General features: G+C 38.1%; 1 protein-coding gene across 1 annotated transcript in view; it reads left to right on the forward strand.

The window, feature by feature from the left end:
• Nucleotides 1-8134, forward strand: part of CZH9orf85 (chromosome Z C9orf85 homolog) — a 12777-nt gene extending 4643 nt beyond the window's left edge. Inside the window, exons 2-4 of the mRNA XM_040579598.1 lie at nucleotides 3858-3964; nucleotides 6891-7004; nucleotides 7706-8134. Coding sequence (XP_040435532.1) covers nucleotides 3858-3964; nucleotides 6891-7004; nucleotides 7706-7883 — 399 coding nt within the window. The 3' untranslated portion in view covers nucleotides 7884-8134. The remainder of the gene's footprint in view (nucleotides 1-3857; nucleotides 3965-6890; nucleotides 7005-7705) is intronic.
• Nucleotides 8135-17945: the final 9811 nt, after the last annotated feature.

The following is a 17945-nucleotide window of genomic DNA, read 5'->3' on the forward strand; positions in this document are numbered from 1 at the left end:
ACTTCTCGCACCAAGAAATCCATTTCAAACCGTAAGCACTGTTACCTCTTTGCATATGAGAGCTAACTAACTGCGTAAAAACTGGGTAGAAAAGTTGGAAAGGAATAATGAAGTTAACAAGCTTTGTTCATGTCTTTGTGGGGGTTGTTGGGGTTTTTGTGTACCCTTAAAGGAAAACAAGCTATTAAATGGGCAAAAGGAAGAAAACAGAAATATATGAGAGTTTAAACAACATACAAAACTTACGAAGAAGTGAATATTAATTGGAAAAGTAAGCAACAGAGTGATTTTTTTGATTTAACTAGTAACTTCCCCATTCTGACTGGGAATTGGAACACTGGGGAAGTTTCTCTTCCAGTCTGTTAGGACAACTTACTCTCTTGTGTTCTTTGGTGATTTCAAAAATAATAATAATAAAATAATAATAATAATAAAGCTTATCCAGATCTTTAATTAGGGACAGCTTTCTTTGCTTCTTCAAGTGTGCGCTGCTTTTGAGAATGATATGAAATTTTTTTTTGACAGAGGAAATGTTGAAATCAGTGTAGAAAACCACAGTAAATTATCAACTTGGTTTAGTAATAGAAACATTTAAATAGCAGGTATTTCTTTTTTTGAGCAGGATAAACTTAGAAGGCGAACACAAGGCAAGGTTAAACTTGTAAATCTCCCTGCTTGCCTGCTTTACATCAATCCATCATTCTCTATTGATGTTCTAAATCAACAGCCTGGTAAATGGATTGTAGAGTCATAGTCTGTCTCATATTCAGTGTGCTGAGCCAATGATTAACTACACCACCCCATACCTGAAGTGCCAACATCAAGTGAAAAATACAGGAAATTGCTGAAGGGGAGGAAGAGACTGTGCTGTATGTGTGCCTGTTAGAAGGAGAAAATTAGATCTTAAAAGCTGTCCTCTTCCAGTTATTACCTTCTGAGCAGATACCATGAGGTTTCTTTGAGTTGCTGGGTAAGATTTGTTGTCCTGCAGGTGACAAAGTTGAAAAGTCCAGGCTTCTTTATGCCTGGAACACTAACTTCAGTTAGGTGTAAATGTGATGTTAATAGCTACAATATAATTTGGTGTGAAAAGACTCTTAGGCGGCATTTTGGTTGATGTTCTCTATCTTTGCACTGGATATTTGAAGTGTTGCTGATCATACCAAGAAAACAGAACAGTTCAAGAAGTAATCAAATACAAAGACCAGCTCTAATAGAGATTTGTTACCTTTATGTGGATAATGTGATTGTTGCTACACAACTGAATTACAGTAACTTTCTTTTCCCTTACTTTAGAGATTCTTGGGTGTTACTTGTCTTCTAAAGACCTTGTTCAGTGGTGAAACAATGTTTTAGTATCGAGGAGGACTAATCTTTAGGTTGAGGGCATCAGATAAGATGGCAGGGCTTTGTTATTTGAAGCAGAGGTGAAGGAAGTCCCAGTAATTTATGCCACATGACTAGTCCCTTGGCCTTGCTGTGAGATTGTTTTCATGCAAAGACCTATACTATGAGTAACATGAAAAGGCATCTTTGGCATTTGGAATGGCCTTCATTTTAGTTTGTCTGACAGAAATAAATAAATAAAGAAATTCATCACCATATGATTGTTGTCTATTCTGGAGCCAGGTGATAAGCATATTGGGATGGGGAAGAAGCTCCATTAATAATGATTATGCATATTTCCTTGTTCCATGGCAAATATTTAGCAGAATTTGTAATAGGCTGCCTGTTTGACAAACTCTGGATTTCCCTCAGGTGAGGGGTGAATGTAGTTCCTATTTTGTTCTTCTGCACTGTTTATGCCACATGCAGCCCTGAATGTGGCCTCTTGCATTCCAAGTGCATTACGCATTGCTGAGCCTGTCCCCAGCTATCATGTCAGGACATATTATGGGGAACAAGGTAGTTTTCAGCAAGCAAGCTAACTCCCTTTAGAAAGAAAACCAGCTGTTTTCAGCTTGAACTGTTGCAGTCTTTTGACATTTATTGGGTTCTACCTGAGCGGTACTAGAAATGGTTGATAACAGGAAAGAATACCCGGGAATACAAATTACAGTGCTTGTGTCTTTCTCCCCTCCTGCATTACTAATTAATGTACATCAGGAGAGTGAGAGGAAGAACTGGGAAGTTTAGGCTAATCTGCTGGTGATTAGAAGCCTATTCAGACTATATGCTTGGAGCCTTACTTTGTGCTAGTCAAGCACTGAAAAGCAGGCTTATCTTCAAATAGCATGAATTTTGAAAGAATGAACAGTCAGTGCTGCCAGTAGTTTGAATTACCAGCCCTTTAGCAGATACCTGATGAGAACTTACCAATTGTTTTCTTCTCTCAGAAAGTTTCCACATTAGCCAAATGTCTGTGTTTCCTGGAAAATTTAATTCATAATGCATAGCTGACATCAGAACCACAGCTTTCAGTATTCAAACATTCTGCAAAACCTTGTTTCGTTTGGGAAGAAGTTTACTGTCTTATTGCACCACACCTTCAGTTAACCTCATCATGGGAAAAATACTGAATGGTTGAAGTTCAGTGAAAATGAAAACAATGGAAACCAAGTCCTATAATATAGTGTAACTTATAAGCAGCATTTGCTCTGCCGCATACATTTTTCAGAATAAATAATCAGAGTAAGATAAAGCATTTTGAAAGCTAGGCTTGTTCTTTTATCTAATGTATTGAAGTAAAACTTTGTGGAGTAGTAAGAAGCTCTTCTGGGTTATACAAACAGGAAATTGTCAGAAGCTCCTGCATGCATAGAATAACTTTTCAGTTTATTTGTAAAAAAATAACATAAACTCTAATTCCAATTAATGCAGAACCTATTCCAATGAACTTGTAGGTATTCTGGGAAATATATGTGTCTTTTGGTACAGGAGCCATTTTTAAGCTGTCTTTAAAAAAAGGCACAATAGAATTTTTTTGGCTGTATGTATTTTCTTTAATAATGAAATTTCTGTTTTTGACGTTCCGGATGATTGATATGATTGATAAAGTTACTGCTGGAGTTTTTATATGGAGAAGAAATAAAAAGTAAGATGAATGTACAAGTATATGTTGTTGATTATTTAAGGCAACAGTGGTGTTTGTTACTGCTTCCCATCTCAGAATAACTTCTCTTGTGCAGATAGTACTGGCCTGTTGAGATTTTGTATTTCTAAGCAAACCAAACACAAAATGTTGTAGAAGATTGTAAGGGAAACTTTGCATTTCTTGAAAACATACTATAGTTTCAAAGACTATTTTAAGGATTTTATCTTAGATAATTGAGAGCAGAAATGTGTTACTTTTTCATAAAGGAAGTTTATGATAAAAGAGACATTGAATGATTTGACTGCAAATAATGTGTGGATTCTACTTCTTTGTGACCTGAGAAAAAATCCTGAGACTACTTAAAGTATGTAGTGTAATAGTAGCTTGAGCAATAATGAGTTAAATGTTGTTTTGCAAGTTGTCTTCTTTCGATGAAAACTGCATATTTCAGGGCTTATTTCTACTTAAATCTGTTTTGTAAAATCTCTAGAGTTGAAAAAAATAATAATGAAATGTCTCTAGTAATCTATTATCAACAATATAATAACATAAATAAGTAGTACTATTAACAATGTTAAATTATGATGATTATGATAATAATAATAATCATGAAGACCACCTTGAGGCAGAAGACTACCTCAGCACTATTTCCCCTGAAGAAATTCGTTAGTAAATGTATATGAAATGCTAATGTTCTATCAAACAAACATCGTGCTAAATACTGTATTAATCACATGATGGGTGGAAATGCTTTCTACCAAGGTAATACTCATAAAAGTAGGAAATCATTAAAATATTCTTATTTTTTTATTTATTTATTCAGAAAATAAATGCTAAGCTTCATGATGGAGTGTGCCAGCATTGCAAAGGTGTCTTGGAGTGGCGAGTAAAATTCAGCAAGTACAAATTACTGTCAAAGCCTAAAAAATGGTGAGTCAAGGTATTTTGTCTTAATCACTGATAGTGTCATTTGTGAACTTTGGAAAATATTTTCATTTTGGAAATTCATGAGCGGTAGCTGCTAGCATATGACATTTTAAAATTTGGAGTCAGCAATGACAATATATTTGTAGTGTTATTTTTCTAATTCATTAGTCTTTTAAACTTTAAAAAAAAAAATACAATGGAAAAGCAACTGCTTCCCTCTTTGCTGTTAAAATGCTTGAACTGTGGACATCTGTTTCCAAACCCAGCAGTGTGTTCTCCTGAACAAAAAGTCAAACCCAAACCAGTTGTAACACTATTTTCTAAGGCCTTGTTGCAAGTCAATATTAGAGGAATGTGCACATTTCTTAACTTTTGTAGTTCACAAAGGCTATCTAGTAGAGAAATGAGGAGAGGAAGGCTTTAGTTTTTTGTCATATCAAAATTCATCAGCAACACTGTTCTCAGCATTACTGAGGGTTCAATTAATAAAAAAAGTTTACAGTACATGCATTTCATTACCTCTTGGCATGTTCTCTCATTTTGTGTATTAAACTGTAATCCTGAGTATTAAATGTTTAGCATTATTTGCATACAGTTCTGTATTAGGTATTTTTGGATAAGTACATAACAAAGGTGATAAATATCTTAAAATAATATATAGGTTTGTGATGGGTTAATGTTTTGAAGTGGATACTGTCTTACTTCCTCCTTACTTGCTCAGCTGTGGAGTTCCTTACCTCTGTGGCAGCAGAGGCAGCCAGTGTTTCAACAGTGAAACTTTGAAACTGTAACTGGGCTGCGGTGTATAATTCAGCCAGCTTCGTCAGAGTAGTTTGCTCTGTGTTTGTGTCTTCTCACTTAGATACTTCTGAAATACTCTACAAACTGCTTGAAGAGGTTGTATGTGTGCAGTTCCCTGAATGATAGTGTATTATATTTTGATTTTCAGTAGGTTAAAAGGGAAGGAATATCTCTTGATATTATCCCTACTTGTGAGAAGTTTTACTTTTTCACAGGTAAAATGATACGCAACAAGTATTTTGGTTTCAGTAAACAACTTGACACTTTCATGTAAAAAATTTTTTTTTGATTACATATAAGTCTTACTGGTTCTGCGCGTAAACATTCTGGGTTCTGTTCACCACAGATAAAGTTGGTATTTGTCTTTTTTAACTTCTTCTCAAATGACTGTGAGCATCCTGTTTAAAAGTAATGATCTGTAACAAATCGTGTGGTAGTGGATCAGGTTCTTTTGCCTCTTCTCTGCTTAATCTGAAAGGAAAAAAGCATGTAAATCAGAGGAGCACTGGAAATAGGGAAAGTGGCATTGTGGGGCAGCTGCTTATGACAGAATAGGTGATGTTTTCTGTCATATTTTTGGACAAGTAAATTGGGCTGCAGACCATTGTAGCTCTACAAGTGGTGGTTTCTAGTTCAGCCTACAGAAGTACAATGGCCGAGTGGGCTGCTGTTCTAAAAGGACAGGACTATAAAGATTTTCAGTGGGTGAAGCTTCTAGGTGAAGTAAACACATTATAGACATTAAAAATGTGACTCCATGGAAAAAAATTAATTCTTCACAGACAGCAAGAATGGAGAACTTTTCTGTACCTCAGCTTATTTTTAGGTTTTTAACATCTTCAGAACCAGGATTGTAAGTACCACCACGAGTTATCCCTACTTTGCTTTTATTTCAAGCATTTAATTATTAAAAATTAAACTATTTAAAAAAAAGTCTATCCACGTTGCCTTGATAGTGCCCCTGTTTGGTAGGAAGAGCTGTAGATGGTTTTTTTGATATTAATTCGACTGAGCATAGAAGAAAGAAAAAAAAAAATCAAAACCCCAAACTATTTCCATTGACATATACCTGTAGGTTTTCCTGGGGGAGGGAGAAGACCAGAAACACTAGGCAGTTCAGACTTTGCTTTTGTCAAATGTGTCCTACAGCAGTTTTTGTACCTATCTGATTCCTTAAGGGGTTGTAAAATCACATCTTAATGAAAGCTCAGCAGAGTCTAGATGAAGATAATAAGGAGAAGGCATTAGTGCTTAGGAAAGGGATTTGAGAAAGCAGGTAAAAATTCTGTTTCACTAGATGCTAGTTAGTGCATCTGTCCTTATAAGGCATGCAAAATCACCTGGATAATTTTCTTCAGCCTGTTTTAGCCATGTCTGCAAATCCACCGCTCAGAACTGTATGCTAAATCTTTCCTGACAAGGACTTCTAGGGCCTGAGGAACCGAGAAAGAGTGACTTTTAGGGCAACTGCATTACATGGGATATATAGTTCCAGGTTCTGTTCTCCAAAAATACAAGGCTTTAGAATGTCAGCTGAATGTTAAGCCATAGCATTTTAGAAATGACTTAATCTACAGAGTTTTGTCATATTTTGAAAAAGAACAGGCAAAAACCTCTATGTAATTAGCTTGGGTTTGTTCAGAATACATTTCTATGCAGACCTTATGTTCATAGAAAGCAAAGGCTCTGTTTGTAGTCATGAGAAGTTCTAGAGGAAGACATCATAGTGTTTGAATTGAAAGCTTTTAATTTGTAAAATGCATGTGCCTTTTTATACTATATTCTTATTTTCTTTTATTCTTAAACCAGAAGAAGTTATGTAGCTTTTAAACTAAAACTACCTACTGAAATGGGTGGAAGGGTTTCTTTTGTCACTGTGAATAGAAAAATTCTTGATTTTATGTTTCTTCTTAAGTTCTTGTTTTAATAATTCTTCAAAAGTTAAAGGGGAGGGAAGGCAGGCAATGATTTTGATAGTGCTGCTTGTTAAAACACAGATTGTTTCATGTGAGACTGGCCCATAACATGTTGTTCCTCTTTTCAAGAGTATGTCTGTTGTCTTTGAACACAGAATGTTTAATAAGTTTCCACAAATACTTTTTTAATCATGTTTTTTTTTTGTTCACAGTGTGAAGTGCCTCCAGAAGACTGTAAAAGATCCTTACCATATTATTTGTCGACCGTGTGCGGGTAAACTAGAAATTTGTGCTAAATGTGGAAAAGAAGAAGAAATAGTAATTCCGTAAGTAACTCATAGGTTACATAGTTTCAGTACTGCACTTCCCCTTTATTAAAGCTTGTTTGGAAACTGCCAAGAGGCTGTGATACTTCATGCCATATTCTGAATAATCCTGATAGAAATCAGCTGGAGTCATTACCCTCACTTTCTTCTGCTGAAAACTGGGAGTGAAATACCTATTGATGTTATTGGGGCTGGGCCAAAATAAGTCTTACTTGTGTAAGACACTTTATTTTAATACTAAATGGTAAATTGCCTATTTTCCTTAGGAACAAAGCACTTCAAAATAGTTTTCAGCATAGAACACCATAAAATATGCATAAGCCAAGTTACTGTTCGCATTTTGCCTGTCATTTGATGATTCAGTTACTAATGAACAGAAAAACTAAAAAAAGGTCTGATACACTGAGCACAGTTGCCATTGTCTGTTTAGCAGGCTTTTGGTTTTTTAATTATTTTAATAAAGTTCTCTCTTTATTGGGTATTCTATATTAATTTACTAGTTCATGACAACTGGCCAGCCGTTGTGTCATTGGTCAAACTGTCATATATGTTTCTTTTTCTTCACAGACTCTTTCCTTTACTGTCTTTTATATCTTTCTTATCTATCCTTAATAGAATATTCTACCCTCAATCTCATTCTTGTTTAAAAGAAAAATAAATTCTAGAAGCAGTTGATGATAACATCCTCTTGCTTTCTGCAGGATTGATAAAGGAAAAGACAGAACTGAGAGTGTGACTATGAAAAGTGGCCAGGAGAGCAGTGGATTGGACAATGAGCTGGATTTTGATACAAACTTCAGTAGTACAGACAGTGATGAGGATTCTGATGTGCTTGAAGAACGACTTAAAAGTATGAATTTTGAAAGGACAGAGATCTAAAAGGTTGAGTTTATATGAGAAACTACGCAGTCAGAAGTGGTAAACAACTGTTCGGAAGACCTGATTTGACATCTAAGGTCCTTGCGTATAGATGTTGCGTATAGATTGTACAAATAAATATTTTTTTTAATTGAGCAGATTTACTTGTGAAAAGATACAGAAATTGAATCTTTGAGCATAGTTATTTCTTGCATACATATAACAACTTCCTGTTTCTCTAGAATAAAGCCTCTTTGCGTAATTGGTCTAAATTCAATATTATGTGACTGTTGTATTGCCGCTTGGAAACCTACATGGAAGTCTAGAATAAATACAGTCTTGTCATAAAAGGGAAGAGGTAAACCAGCTGTAGTAGTTTGCTGAAACAAGAACTTGTGACTTCTGTCAGTGAGTTTCCACATGGGGTCAAAGTACCCAGCAGTTATTACCCTTATGCCTGTTGTTTCTTTTTTGTGCAAAAAAAAAAAGGGTCTAAATGCCAGCACCAGGAACAGTTAATGCGTATTTAACGTATGTAAGTATGCATTACAAATTTGTGACTTTGTTACTACCAGCATTTTGAAAAGAAAAAAACAGAAGACTCTTCAGAATTTCTCATAACAAGTCTCACACTTTCTTTTTGTTTGATTGCAGATCTAATGTAGTTTTGCTCTGGTATGAGAACACTTGTGTAGTGAAGTAATGCTTATGTAGTTACTCTTACTGATTTTCAGTTCTTTCCAGGGGTTATTTCAATGTAGCTTAAGCTCTAGGAAGAACTTAACTGAATTTGCACTAACCATCTTTTATGGGATTCAGGATGGTTTGATTTCTTCTGTATTGTCTGCTACCTCTGTAACTAAAGAAAAAGTACTTCTGTATTGGGTCTGGCTGAGCCCGTAGCAGCCCTCGTAGTGCTGTGCTTTGTATCAGTATCTGGAAAGGTGTTTTAGCACACCAGTGTTGTGGCTACAGCTGTGCAGTGCTTGCACAGCGTCAGGGCTGTCTCTCCAATGTTGTGTCCCCCCTTCGTCAGTCAGCTGGGGGTGGGCAAGATCATAGGAAGGGACATGGCCAGGACAGCTGACCCAAAGTGACCAAAGGGATATTCCATACCATATGACATCTACTCAGATATAAAAGCAAGGAAGAAGGGAGGACATTAGTTATTTACGACTTTTGTCTTCTGGAGCAACCGCTATATGCTACTGAAGCCCTGCTTCCCAGGGAGTGGCTCACATCAGCTGTTGCTGGGAAGCAGGGAGTAACATCTTTTGTTTCCCTTCACTTGTGTGCGTGCACGTTTTGCTGTTGCTTCATTAGACTGTCTTTATCTTGACTCACAAGGTTTTCTTCCATCGTATTTTCTCCTGCCCTGTTCTGCTGAGGAGGTGAGTGGTAGAGTGGCCTGGTGGATACCTGACATCCAACCAAGGTCAACCCACCACAACTTCCTAGAATTAAATGGTTTAACCTAGGACAAAATATTATGCTGTACTGTGTCACAGCTACACATACACTTTGGTGTTCTGCCTGATTTGCAGTAGTGGGCTTGGAAAAATGTGATTCCCAAACTACCTTATTCAAATGAATTCTGGGGGACTTCAGCTCTGGAATTATACCACACACACCCCCCAGCCCCTGCCACCCAGTAAGGGAAATACTGCAACTTTATCCTTTGAGAGAGATAGCCACCTGGTGGCTACTGTAGTTGACCTTGACTGTAATAAGGATCTAGTTACAGATATTAAGACATTTTGCAGTCAATAGCCTAGAAAGTTCTGATTTAAAGGACAACTTCAGTATTGACAATAACAGGCAACAGTAGAATTCTTGTAATCAGTCATGGAACGGTGAGCGGTGAGCTCTTACTGTTTTCTTTTACCTGTGTAGGTGCTTGTCACTACACATAAGGCCTTAAGAATAAGCTTTTATTTTATTACCTTTTATTTATTTAGATTTGTCTTTTGTATTGTACATCAAAACACCCTATTACCTTTTCTAAACTATTTGTAAGTTTGTATCTTAATATCTAAAACATGCTTTTGTAAATGATATGTAAGGACTAGTAATCTGCTTGGTTTGTTTCTTTCTTTATCTTTTTTCTTTTTTTTTTTCTTTTTTTTTTTCTCTTCTGATTGTTCCTTTTTCGTGCTGTCCTTCTGCTGTTGAAGAATTAGATTCCCTAAGATTATTTTAATTTTTCTGTCCCATGTAGATCTTTTGCATGGGTAGATTTTTGCTAAGTGTTTTGCAATGAACACTAGCAGTAAACTATTGAAAAACATTTTACTGGTCATCTTTGTTCCCATGATGCATCGTGACTTTTGTGGCTTTTCATTGAGACGAAGTCTAAAGTTTACAAAGTGTTTGGGTGGTATTCTGTTTCTTTCTGGAGTTGCTTATTACATAGTTGTTTGCAACCATAAAGAGCTAGGACTGATGACCCAAACAACCCATTTCCTTTCTCCACCCACTCTATAAGCATGTTTTGTATAAGCTAAACCACTAGTTTTGTGATTAAACATACTGGTTCTTTCTTAACTGCAACTAACAAAACCAAATGAAATTTGGAAGTTCAGAATTTGTAGAAAAACAATGGTTTGTCTTGGAAGAGTCAGTGAAGCTGCAAAGCACCAAGAAGTGCTTAGTGGCAGGAAAGGAGTTAGTCTGGTGTGTTTAGAAGTCAATGGAAATTGGTCTGAAGTTCATCTTGCATTGACAGCTAAGTCCTCCCAACAGGATAGCAGTAATGTCTTAGTGTGACATCATCTGTTATCTTGCCAGTTGACATCATTAAAGACAGAGTAAACAAGGAGTATCCCACACACACATGCTGCAGGTGACTGGGCAAGGTGCTAGAGGGGAGTTAATAAGTCATCTGGAGTTAGCTTCAGAAAGAGTCTCTCTGAAGGGGAAAACGTGAGTGTCATCAAAAGTGAACTTGTTTTTCAAAGTGTCATACATATGGGAAATGTTCTTCCACTTGGAAAAATTAGGTAACGGCCTAGCCCTTTGCCCAAAGGTGAGAGGGAATCCTGAAGTGATAGCAAAAGGTGTCATGGAACTGGTAGGAGCTCTATAATGAGAAAATAAAGGGAAGGGCTCTCTTCTCAAACCAGTGATACAACCTGTCATTACTGGGGAAGAGCAGTGCCATACAGACAAGCAACATGTAGCAACAAAACAAATGTTGGGGATAAGTCCTCTGAAGTTAGCATCTTCATATCATGCACAACTAATGCTCTGTTTGGAGTTTAGGTGGGCATTTGATACTACAGTTGATGAAAACTTCACTGTGAGCGAGCACAGCTGCCGTAGTGGCTGGCTGGTGTTAGTCCAACCTCTGTGAAGACAGTTTTTGATTCTGGGAAGCGTTCTGCCTTTGGTCGTTACTGTGGTTAAAAGATGCATTGCTGGAAATGGTTGCTGCAACTAAAACCATGTATGATTTTGATTGTGAGTCCCTTGCAAAGTTGCTAACTTGGAGTTGGGGCACTTTTGCTATTATAGGAAAAGGAGTTTCTATTCTATTGAAGACGCCTCTGACAGGAATAAAAGGAACAATTTTAGTTTTCTTGTTTAATTTTGATTAAAGTTAGAACCTATGTGTAATTACAGTTAGATTTTATTTTTCTAAGACTTTCAAATAATAGTTCTGAATTTCAAGGGTGTGTGTGTGAAGAACTTGAAGAGAGGATTTTGCAGGGGCAGGACCCCTTTAAACCCCGATTTTCATTAAGATCATACATAGATTAAAAAAAAGAAAGATCAAAAGTCATCAAAGGGATTTCTAAGAAAATCTTTAGGGTAGTTGCATAATAGGAACAATCTTTAGAGTTTTTAATGGAGATTTTGAAAGGTTTCTGCCTCTTCTTTTACAAAGAATAATGAATTTGCATTTGTAAACTTTGGAAGAGGGGAAATAATAATACCACTGTGCCTACGGGTATTGAGATGCAGTTTAAACAATCTACCTAGGTTTGGGTTTCAGGAATTTAACTGAAACTTCCAGGTTATTCCTGAATACGTTATGAAGAAGAGAGTGATAGATGTTGATAATTAGTCATCTGAAGAATAAAGGTGATGCAGTGATGCTGCTGACATGGTTGAATTCCTGTTAACTGATTGTCCTTAGGAGTGTTACCAATTCTGATTTAGTGTGATTCAACACTGACAGTAATTAAGTAGATAATGGACTGTCGGCATGTGTAAGGCAAGCATGCAAAATGATTCTTACTTCACAAGGGGAAATGCTTATCATAGGCTTGAGCTGTCAGAACTTGTCATTGTTGACTTGTACAGGTTTCTGGAAAACCAAAGTCCCATATATAAGTATTTCTTAGGACAATCTGGATTCATTGCAGTGTGAGGAGAGTCCAGTATAGACACAGTGCTGCGTCCTGGCATAATTGCTTAACAATCTTCTCTGTCAAAGTTTGCAAGCATCTGTGAGACATCCTGTCATCGAATGTTTTGAAGTACCAGGCAATACAAAAAACATTGCCGAGTGATTTACTCCTAGTTTTGCATGGGCTGGGCTCTTCTGTTCTTCTCTTGGCTACTGATTAATCTGTATCCCCCTAAAGTAATAAGAATAGTATCAGCCTGTGAAGGTTTATAGGTCTACTGGTTAATTAGGGAAAGGATGACATGTTTTCTCCCTGTAATGGGCATGTACTTGGATACTGAGATGCAAATCATAGCATTAGCAAGGAAAATAGCTGAATATATAGTAGGTAATCAAATGTGAGCCACCTTGTAAACCATGGCCCTACGGTTATATGTGTTTTCTTTGTTCGGGAGTTCTCACAAGTAAACAGATGCTGGTAGAAAGCACAAAACTACCTCTGCTTATTGGAAGCATCAGGCTAACTTACAGAGTTACTGAGGAAAGGTTTGTAAGTGGCATGGAGAGACATTCTTAATTGTCAGGTGTTCAGGGAGCTGGTCATGCACACTGTCAGCACCTGTTTCGTTCTTCTGACTACCTTTTATCTGAAAGCTATTAAAAAGACAAAACAGTATGTGAAAAAGATGGTATGTGGTCTGCATGTGTGCTGTCATCACATAGAGTAAGCATGTAAAGTAGGCTTCCTAAACCTTAAAACAATTGAAAATACCCTAATATTAAGTGAGGTAGAACTGTCTAGGGATTGATAACATGTCCTCAGTCAAATCACCTGTAAAAAACTAGAAATAATTGGCATATTTCAGGTAGCAGATTTTCCTGTTGGAGCCTCTAAAATAGTTAAGAAGAAATCACACAGGAGTGATCTTTTTTCCTACTGAAGTCAGTGAGAAAACTGTTTGTAATAATAATGATAGGACTCATAATTCAGTCATCAATAGGAAGCTTGAATTTGAGGATCTGAAAACAATGGCTGGAGACCACATCCAACACATTAAGGTTTGACCGGAATTTCAGATTTGTGCAGCAGAATCTGTACTTGCATTTGCCTTTGATATAGCTTTAGAAACCGCAGTTAAAAGGGACTGGTGTAGTCTCGTAAGTAAAACTGCTTTGAAAGCAGTACCAGATATTTTAATATTTTTCTTAAAACTGCAACAAAGATGACCATGGTTTTCTATAAAAAATGTATGGATTATGCATATTTTTGAATGGCAGCACTCACTTGAAAGCTCTCTTTTTAGGAAAGCTTGCATTTCTGAGTCTAAAGTTTGTTGCAGGTACGCTCCTTCCTCTTGGCTTGCTGTTACCTAAATCCTGTGCGAGCAAGTGTGATGTAATTTGTAAAAAGAACCTGTAAAGAGAGTCCGCGTTAGTATATGTAGCAGCAGTGAAACTCATAGCATTTATTAAATCAGTACTTGCAAGCCAAGTGTACAACAGCTTGCTTTTGGTTTTTTCCTCATAGACCTTACTCTGTCTCCTGACTATACTGTTCCTTTTAGGGTTATTTTCTGTCTTTGTTCTTGCAGTGTGGTTCTGCTAGCCTGAGAAGTTGCAGCTTTCAGGAGTTGCTAGCTTGAATGAGAGCTGATGCAGCCTCTGACTGACAGCAACAACAGATTACTCTGGGTTATTCCCAGTAGCAGCAACAGAGTTGATGCCAGAACCATAAAACAAACTGCTTCGAAGCTTGTGGTGATGTTTGTGAGATGTATGAGAAGTGAAGCTGCAGGTCTCAGGGAAAAGGATAAAAGGGCCCTACACTATTTTTATTATAGTAGGGAAATGCAAAATAACACAAAACTTCCACTTCCAAGGAAAAAAAAAAAAACCACATAAAATCAGACTACATCTATTTTTTTAGCAACAGCAGATTTACTGTTGCTCACATGACAGAGGTTTAAAGTCTTTCTCTGGGAATGGCTAGTATCTCATGCTCAAAGGATAATAACCCTTTGGTAGTGGCTTAGTCTTTCTTACAATAAGTTAGTGATGGAACCTCCCAGAGCAGAACAAGCTTGTACTGTGTTATTTGGAGAAAAGACATAATATATATATTTTATTGTCTTTATGTTCTAAAACTGTAATTCTATGCTCTGAAAAGACTGTTAGGAATTTGGCATAAACATTTAGAAAGACTGATGCTGTTACTCCAAAATCTTCCTATCTTAGGATAGTATTACATGAAGGATTAAGCCATCTCAAAACTATGCAGTGACTGGAACTTCAGAGCTATTGTATTCATGTGTTTCAGCAGAAAGTTTTCTACTCTTTCAGTTTTTCTATTTGCTTGGGTTGCATTTGGATATAAGTAGTCCTGATGCTGTGATCTTGCCACATCAAGAAAGAACTACGTTTTGGATCACCACATTCAGCTAGTGGCTACTTTCACATCCTCCTGACTGAACTTCTCTCTAAGGTCTGTGGATACCAAAAAGATGGCTGTCTATGTTACTGCAAAAAATCACATCAGCAGCTGACTGGCTGTGACAAAAAAAAAAGACTGTAGCAGTCACCCAGCATACCGCACCCCATGCGGCTTTCTTGTCCCCTGCCATTCCAAGCATGTGGCAGTCCCGACCTCTCTCTACTACAAAGGCTGGAATTAAAAGTGTGCATTGTTCCCCCCACTGAGCAGAGACATTTCCCTTGCCGTTAATGAGAACACAGTGTGTGGCTCAAAAGGAAGGCTAATATATATGCTTCTAGTCTTCAAAAGAGAGAGGGGTCTCTGCCAAGTATCTGAGGATGTCAGGCAGGGAGCCCAAGCCAAGCCTGTCCAAAATTCCAGTTTGATCGATGGGAGGGGAGGAAGAGGGGAGGGGAGGGGAGGAAGAGGGGAAGGGAAGGGGGAAAGAAAAAGAAAGAAAGGACACAGCTTCTAACTATGAAATAAACACAACGCCAAGCTTGCAAGTATAGAAATACAGAGGTTCACACAGCTTGCAAGTGCTTTTCTTAAACTTCACAGTCTCCAGCCATCACTGTAATGTGCATGGTAATCACTTCAAATAATAAATCTAAAACTTTGCGTAATTAGCATGACAAGTTAGTGTTTATTGCCCCCTAGCATGTCAAATGAGATTTGCAAGCAGGCTCCAGGGAATGAAATACCTTGTGGCTGTTTGAGTTCTCTTTTATTTTAGGTGAAAATGAAGGCAACTTAATGAAACTGTAATGGAAAGTAACTATTCTGTAATGTACTTATTCTGCTAGGGCCTAAATGGAAATTACCTGAAAAGAATAATTCAGATTAAAAACCCCATTCCTGGAACTGAAGGTAGCCCATCACAGTGACAAAACCACTTAATATCTCCCTCTTTTTTTTTTTTTTTTTTTTTTGGTGGGCTTTTTAATGAGGTGGTTTGGGTTTTTTTCCATGTTAAAGCTGTGTTTACCATTAGTTACACTATTGAGTGTAGCTCTGTTCTGCACTGCTTTAACAACAAGACCAATGAGTTGTGATATTCTACACACTGTGGGATGTGTGCTCCTTCTGGGAATGCTGTACTTCATCCTAAAACTAAACAGTGTTACAAGCAAACTTGATTTACTGATTTTGAGTAAACTATTGGTGGTTAAATATATCTCCCCTAATTGATTTAACATCAAGATAGTCCACTGGACTTCATGTTCAGCTTATTTTGATTGGGGATTGGGGTTTTTTGTGGGTTTTTATTTACAGGAGTACTTTGCTACTCCATTAGAGAAGGATCCCAAGTCTATGTGACATTTGCTGTTCCGGAGTATACTGCGTAAATCAGTTAGGGTAGATGCATGAGCTCACAGGAGCTACCAGGTCAGCAAGAGACAAGCAACGGAACCCAAAACCCTTAACATCCTACTCTGGTGCCTTACCCATTTGGTTTTGCTGCCCACCCTGTGATTTCTATACACAATGTACAAATGAGGGAATGACCTTGTATAGGCTTGGAATCTTAAAAAAACCAAAAACAACAAACAAAAAAACCCAAAACAAACAACAAAAAAAAACACACCCAAAGGAAGTTAGCACTTTTTCACTTAATAAATGTAGGACAAAGAAAACATTGTTGTAAAAGAGCTTGTGTGCAAAACTGGCACATTTGCTTGCAGTGATGTATGGCAAATGGCTGAACAAAGGTTCAAGCCTTTCTGGTGGTCCTACTGATATCCTCACGTTTCTTTCTGGGAAAAGCTCCCATAAAACACCAGGTGTCACTGTGACAAAGTGAAAAACTTGGCTTCACACTGCATGGTGGTAATGGCTTTAAAAAACAGCACCGATGTCAGTCTCCAGCCTGGGTATTTCGAAAGTGCTTTGCTTTCATAGCCCGAAGCTGGCTGGCCAGCTTGTATCTCACAGGGATGCAGCTCTCGCTGATCTGTGCAGCAAGCTGCTACCCAGATCATCTATGCTTCCAGCAAAGCTGCTCAGGAGAGATCAAGGGTGAACACCTGAGTTGGGAATTCTGCTTTTCATTTGGAGTCTGCTTTAAGGGAAAGCTCAAAAGGCCATGCTTCCCAGCCTGGCCATGCTTCCCAGCCTGGCCTCCACACCTGCAGCTGCAGTAGTACAAGTGGGCAAATACTGAATTTTCAAAAGTCAGTGCTAACATGCTCATTCAGTACTCTGCCCCCCTGTTATGCAAAATACAAAAAATCCCAACACTGCACAAGCCACATATCAATCACACCAAAGAAAGGTTTACACATCAATATATTGAGCTCAGCTCATTAATTTCCTCAGAAATCTCGGAAAACTGGTGTAAAGTGGGTGAGAGAAAAAACCCTGAAAATGAAAAAATGTTGCCACCAAGTGACATCTTCACCCAGAACACTTTTTTCCAGCAGCAGCTTCTCAGGAGCTCCTTTGAGATGCTAGTTGATGGACCCCCCAAAGCAGGTGTGTGTCAGGGCCAACAAAAGTTTTACTCTTCAGTTAATCAAGAGCAAGGACAGATAAAAACGAGTTAGTTTGGCTTCCTGTTTTGAATTCCACCTCAGTAAGCACCTGCTCGTTTACCATGGTGGGCCAGCCTTGACTAAGCCAAACACCCACAGAGCTGCTTGCTCACTCTCTCCTGCGGCAAGGGAGAAAGTAGAAAGAAGGTGAGGAGACTTGTGGATCAAGGTAACGATAGCTTAACAGAGGCAGCAAAAGCTGCGCATGCAAGCAAAGCAAAAAGAGGAATTCACTCAACACTTTGTGTGGGCAGGCAGGTGTTCAGCCACTCCCCAGAGAGCGGGGCTTCATCATGCACGACAGTTGCTTGAGAAGACAAACACCATGAGATGTCCTCTCTTTCTTCCCCTTTCCCTCAGTTTTTATTGCTGAGCGTCATGCCACAGGGTATGGGCATATCCCTTTGGCCAATTTGGTTTCACTGTCCCATCTGCATCCCCTCCCACCCTCCTGCCCACCCCTGGCCAGCTTCTTGGTAGGGGGCAAAGTGTGAAAGAGAGAGCCTTGACTCTCTTCGGCACTGTCCAGCAACTGCCAAAACAGGGCTGTGCTGTCAACATTGTTTTAGTCACAAATCACACCCAACAGGCTGCTGTGGAGGAAGTTAACCCCACCCCAGCCAGACCCCGTACATTTACATCCTACATTTGCTTTCTGAATTGCCTCAGTGTTACAGCATTCTCAGGTCTGAATGCCAAAAATATAAATTATTGTAAAATTGTCT

This window comes from Falco naumanni, chromosome Z, assembly GCF_017639655.2.
Source record: "Falco naumanni isolate bFalNau1 chromosome Z, bFalNau1.pat, whole genome shotgun sequence".
Classification (NCBI taxonomy): Eukaryota; Metazoa; Chordata; class Aves; order Falconiformes; family Falconidae; genus Falco; species Falco naumanni.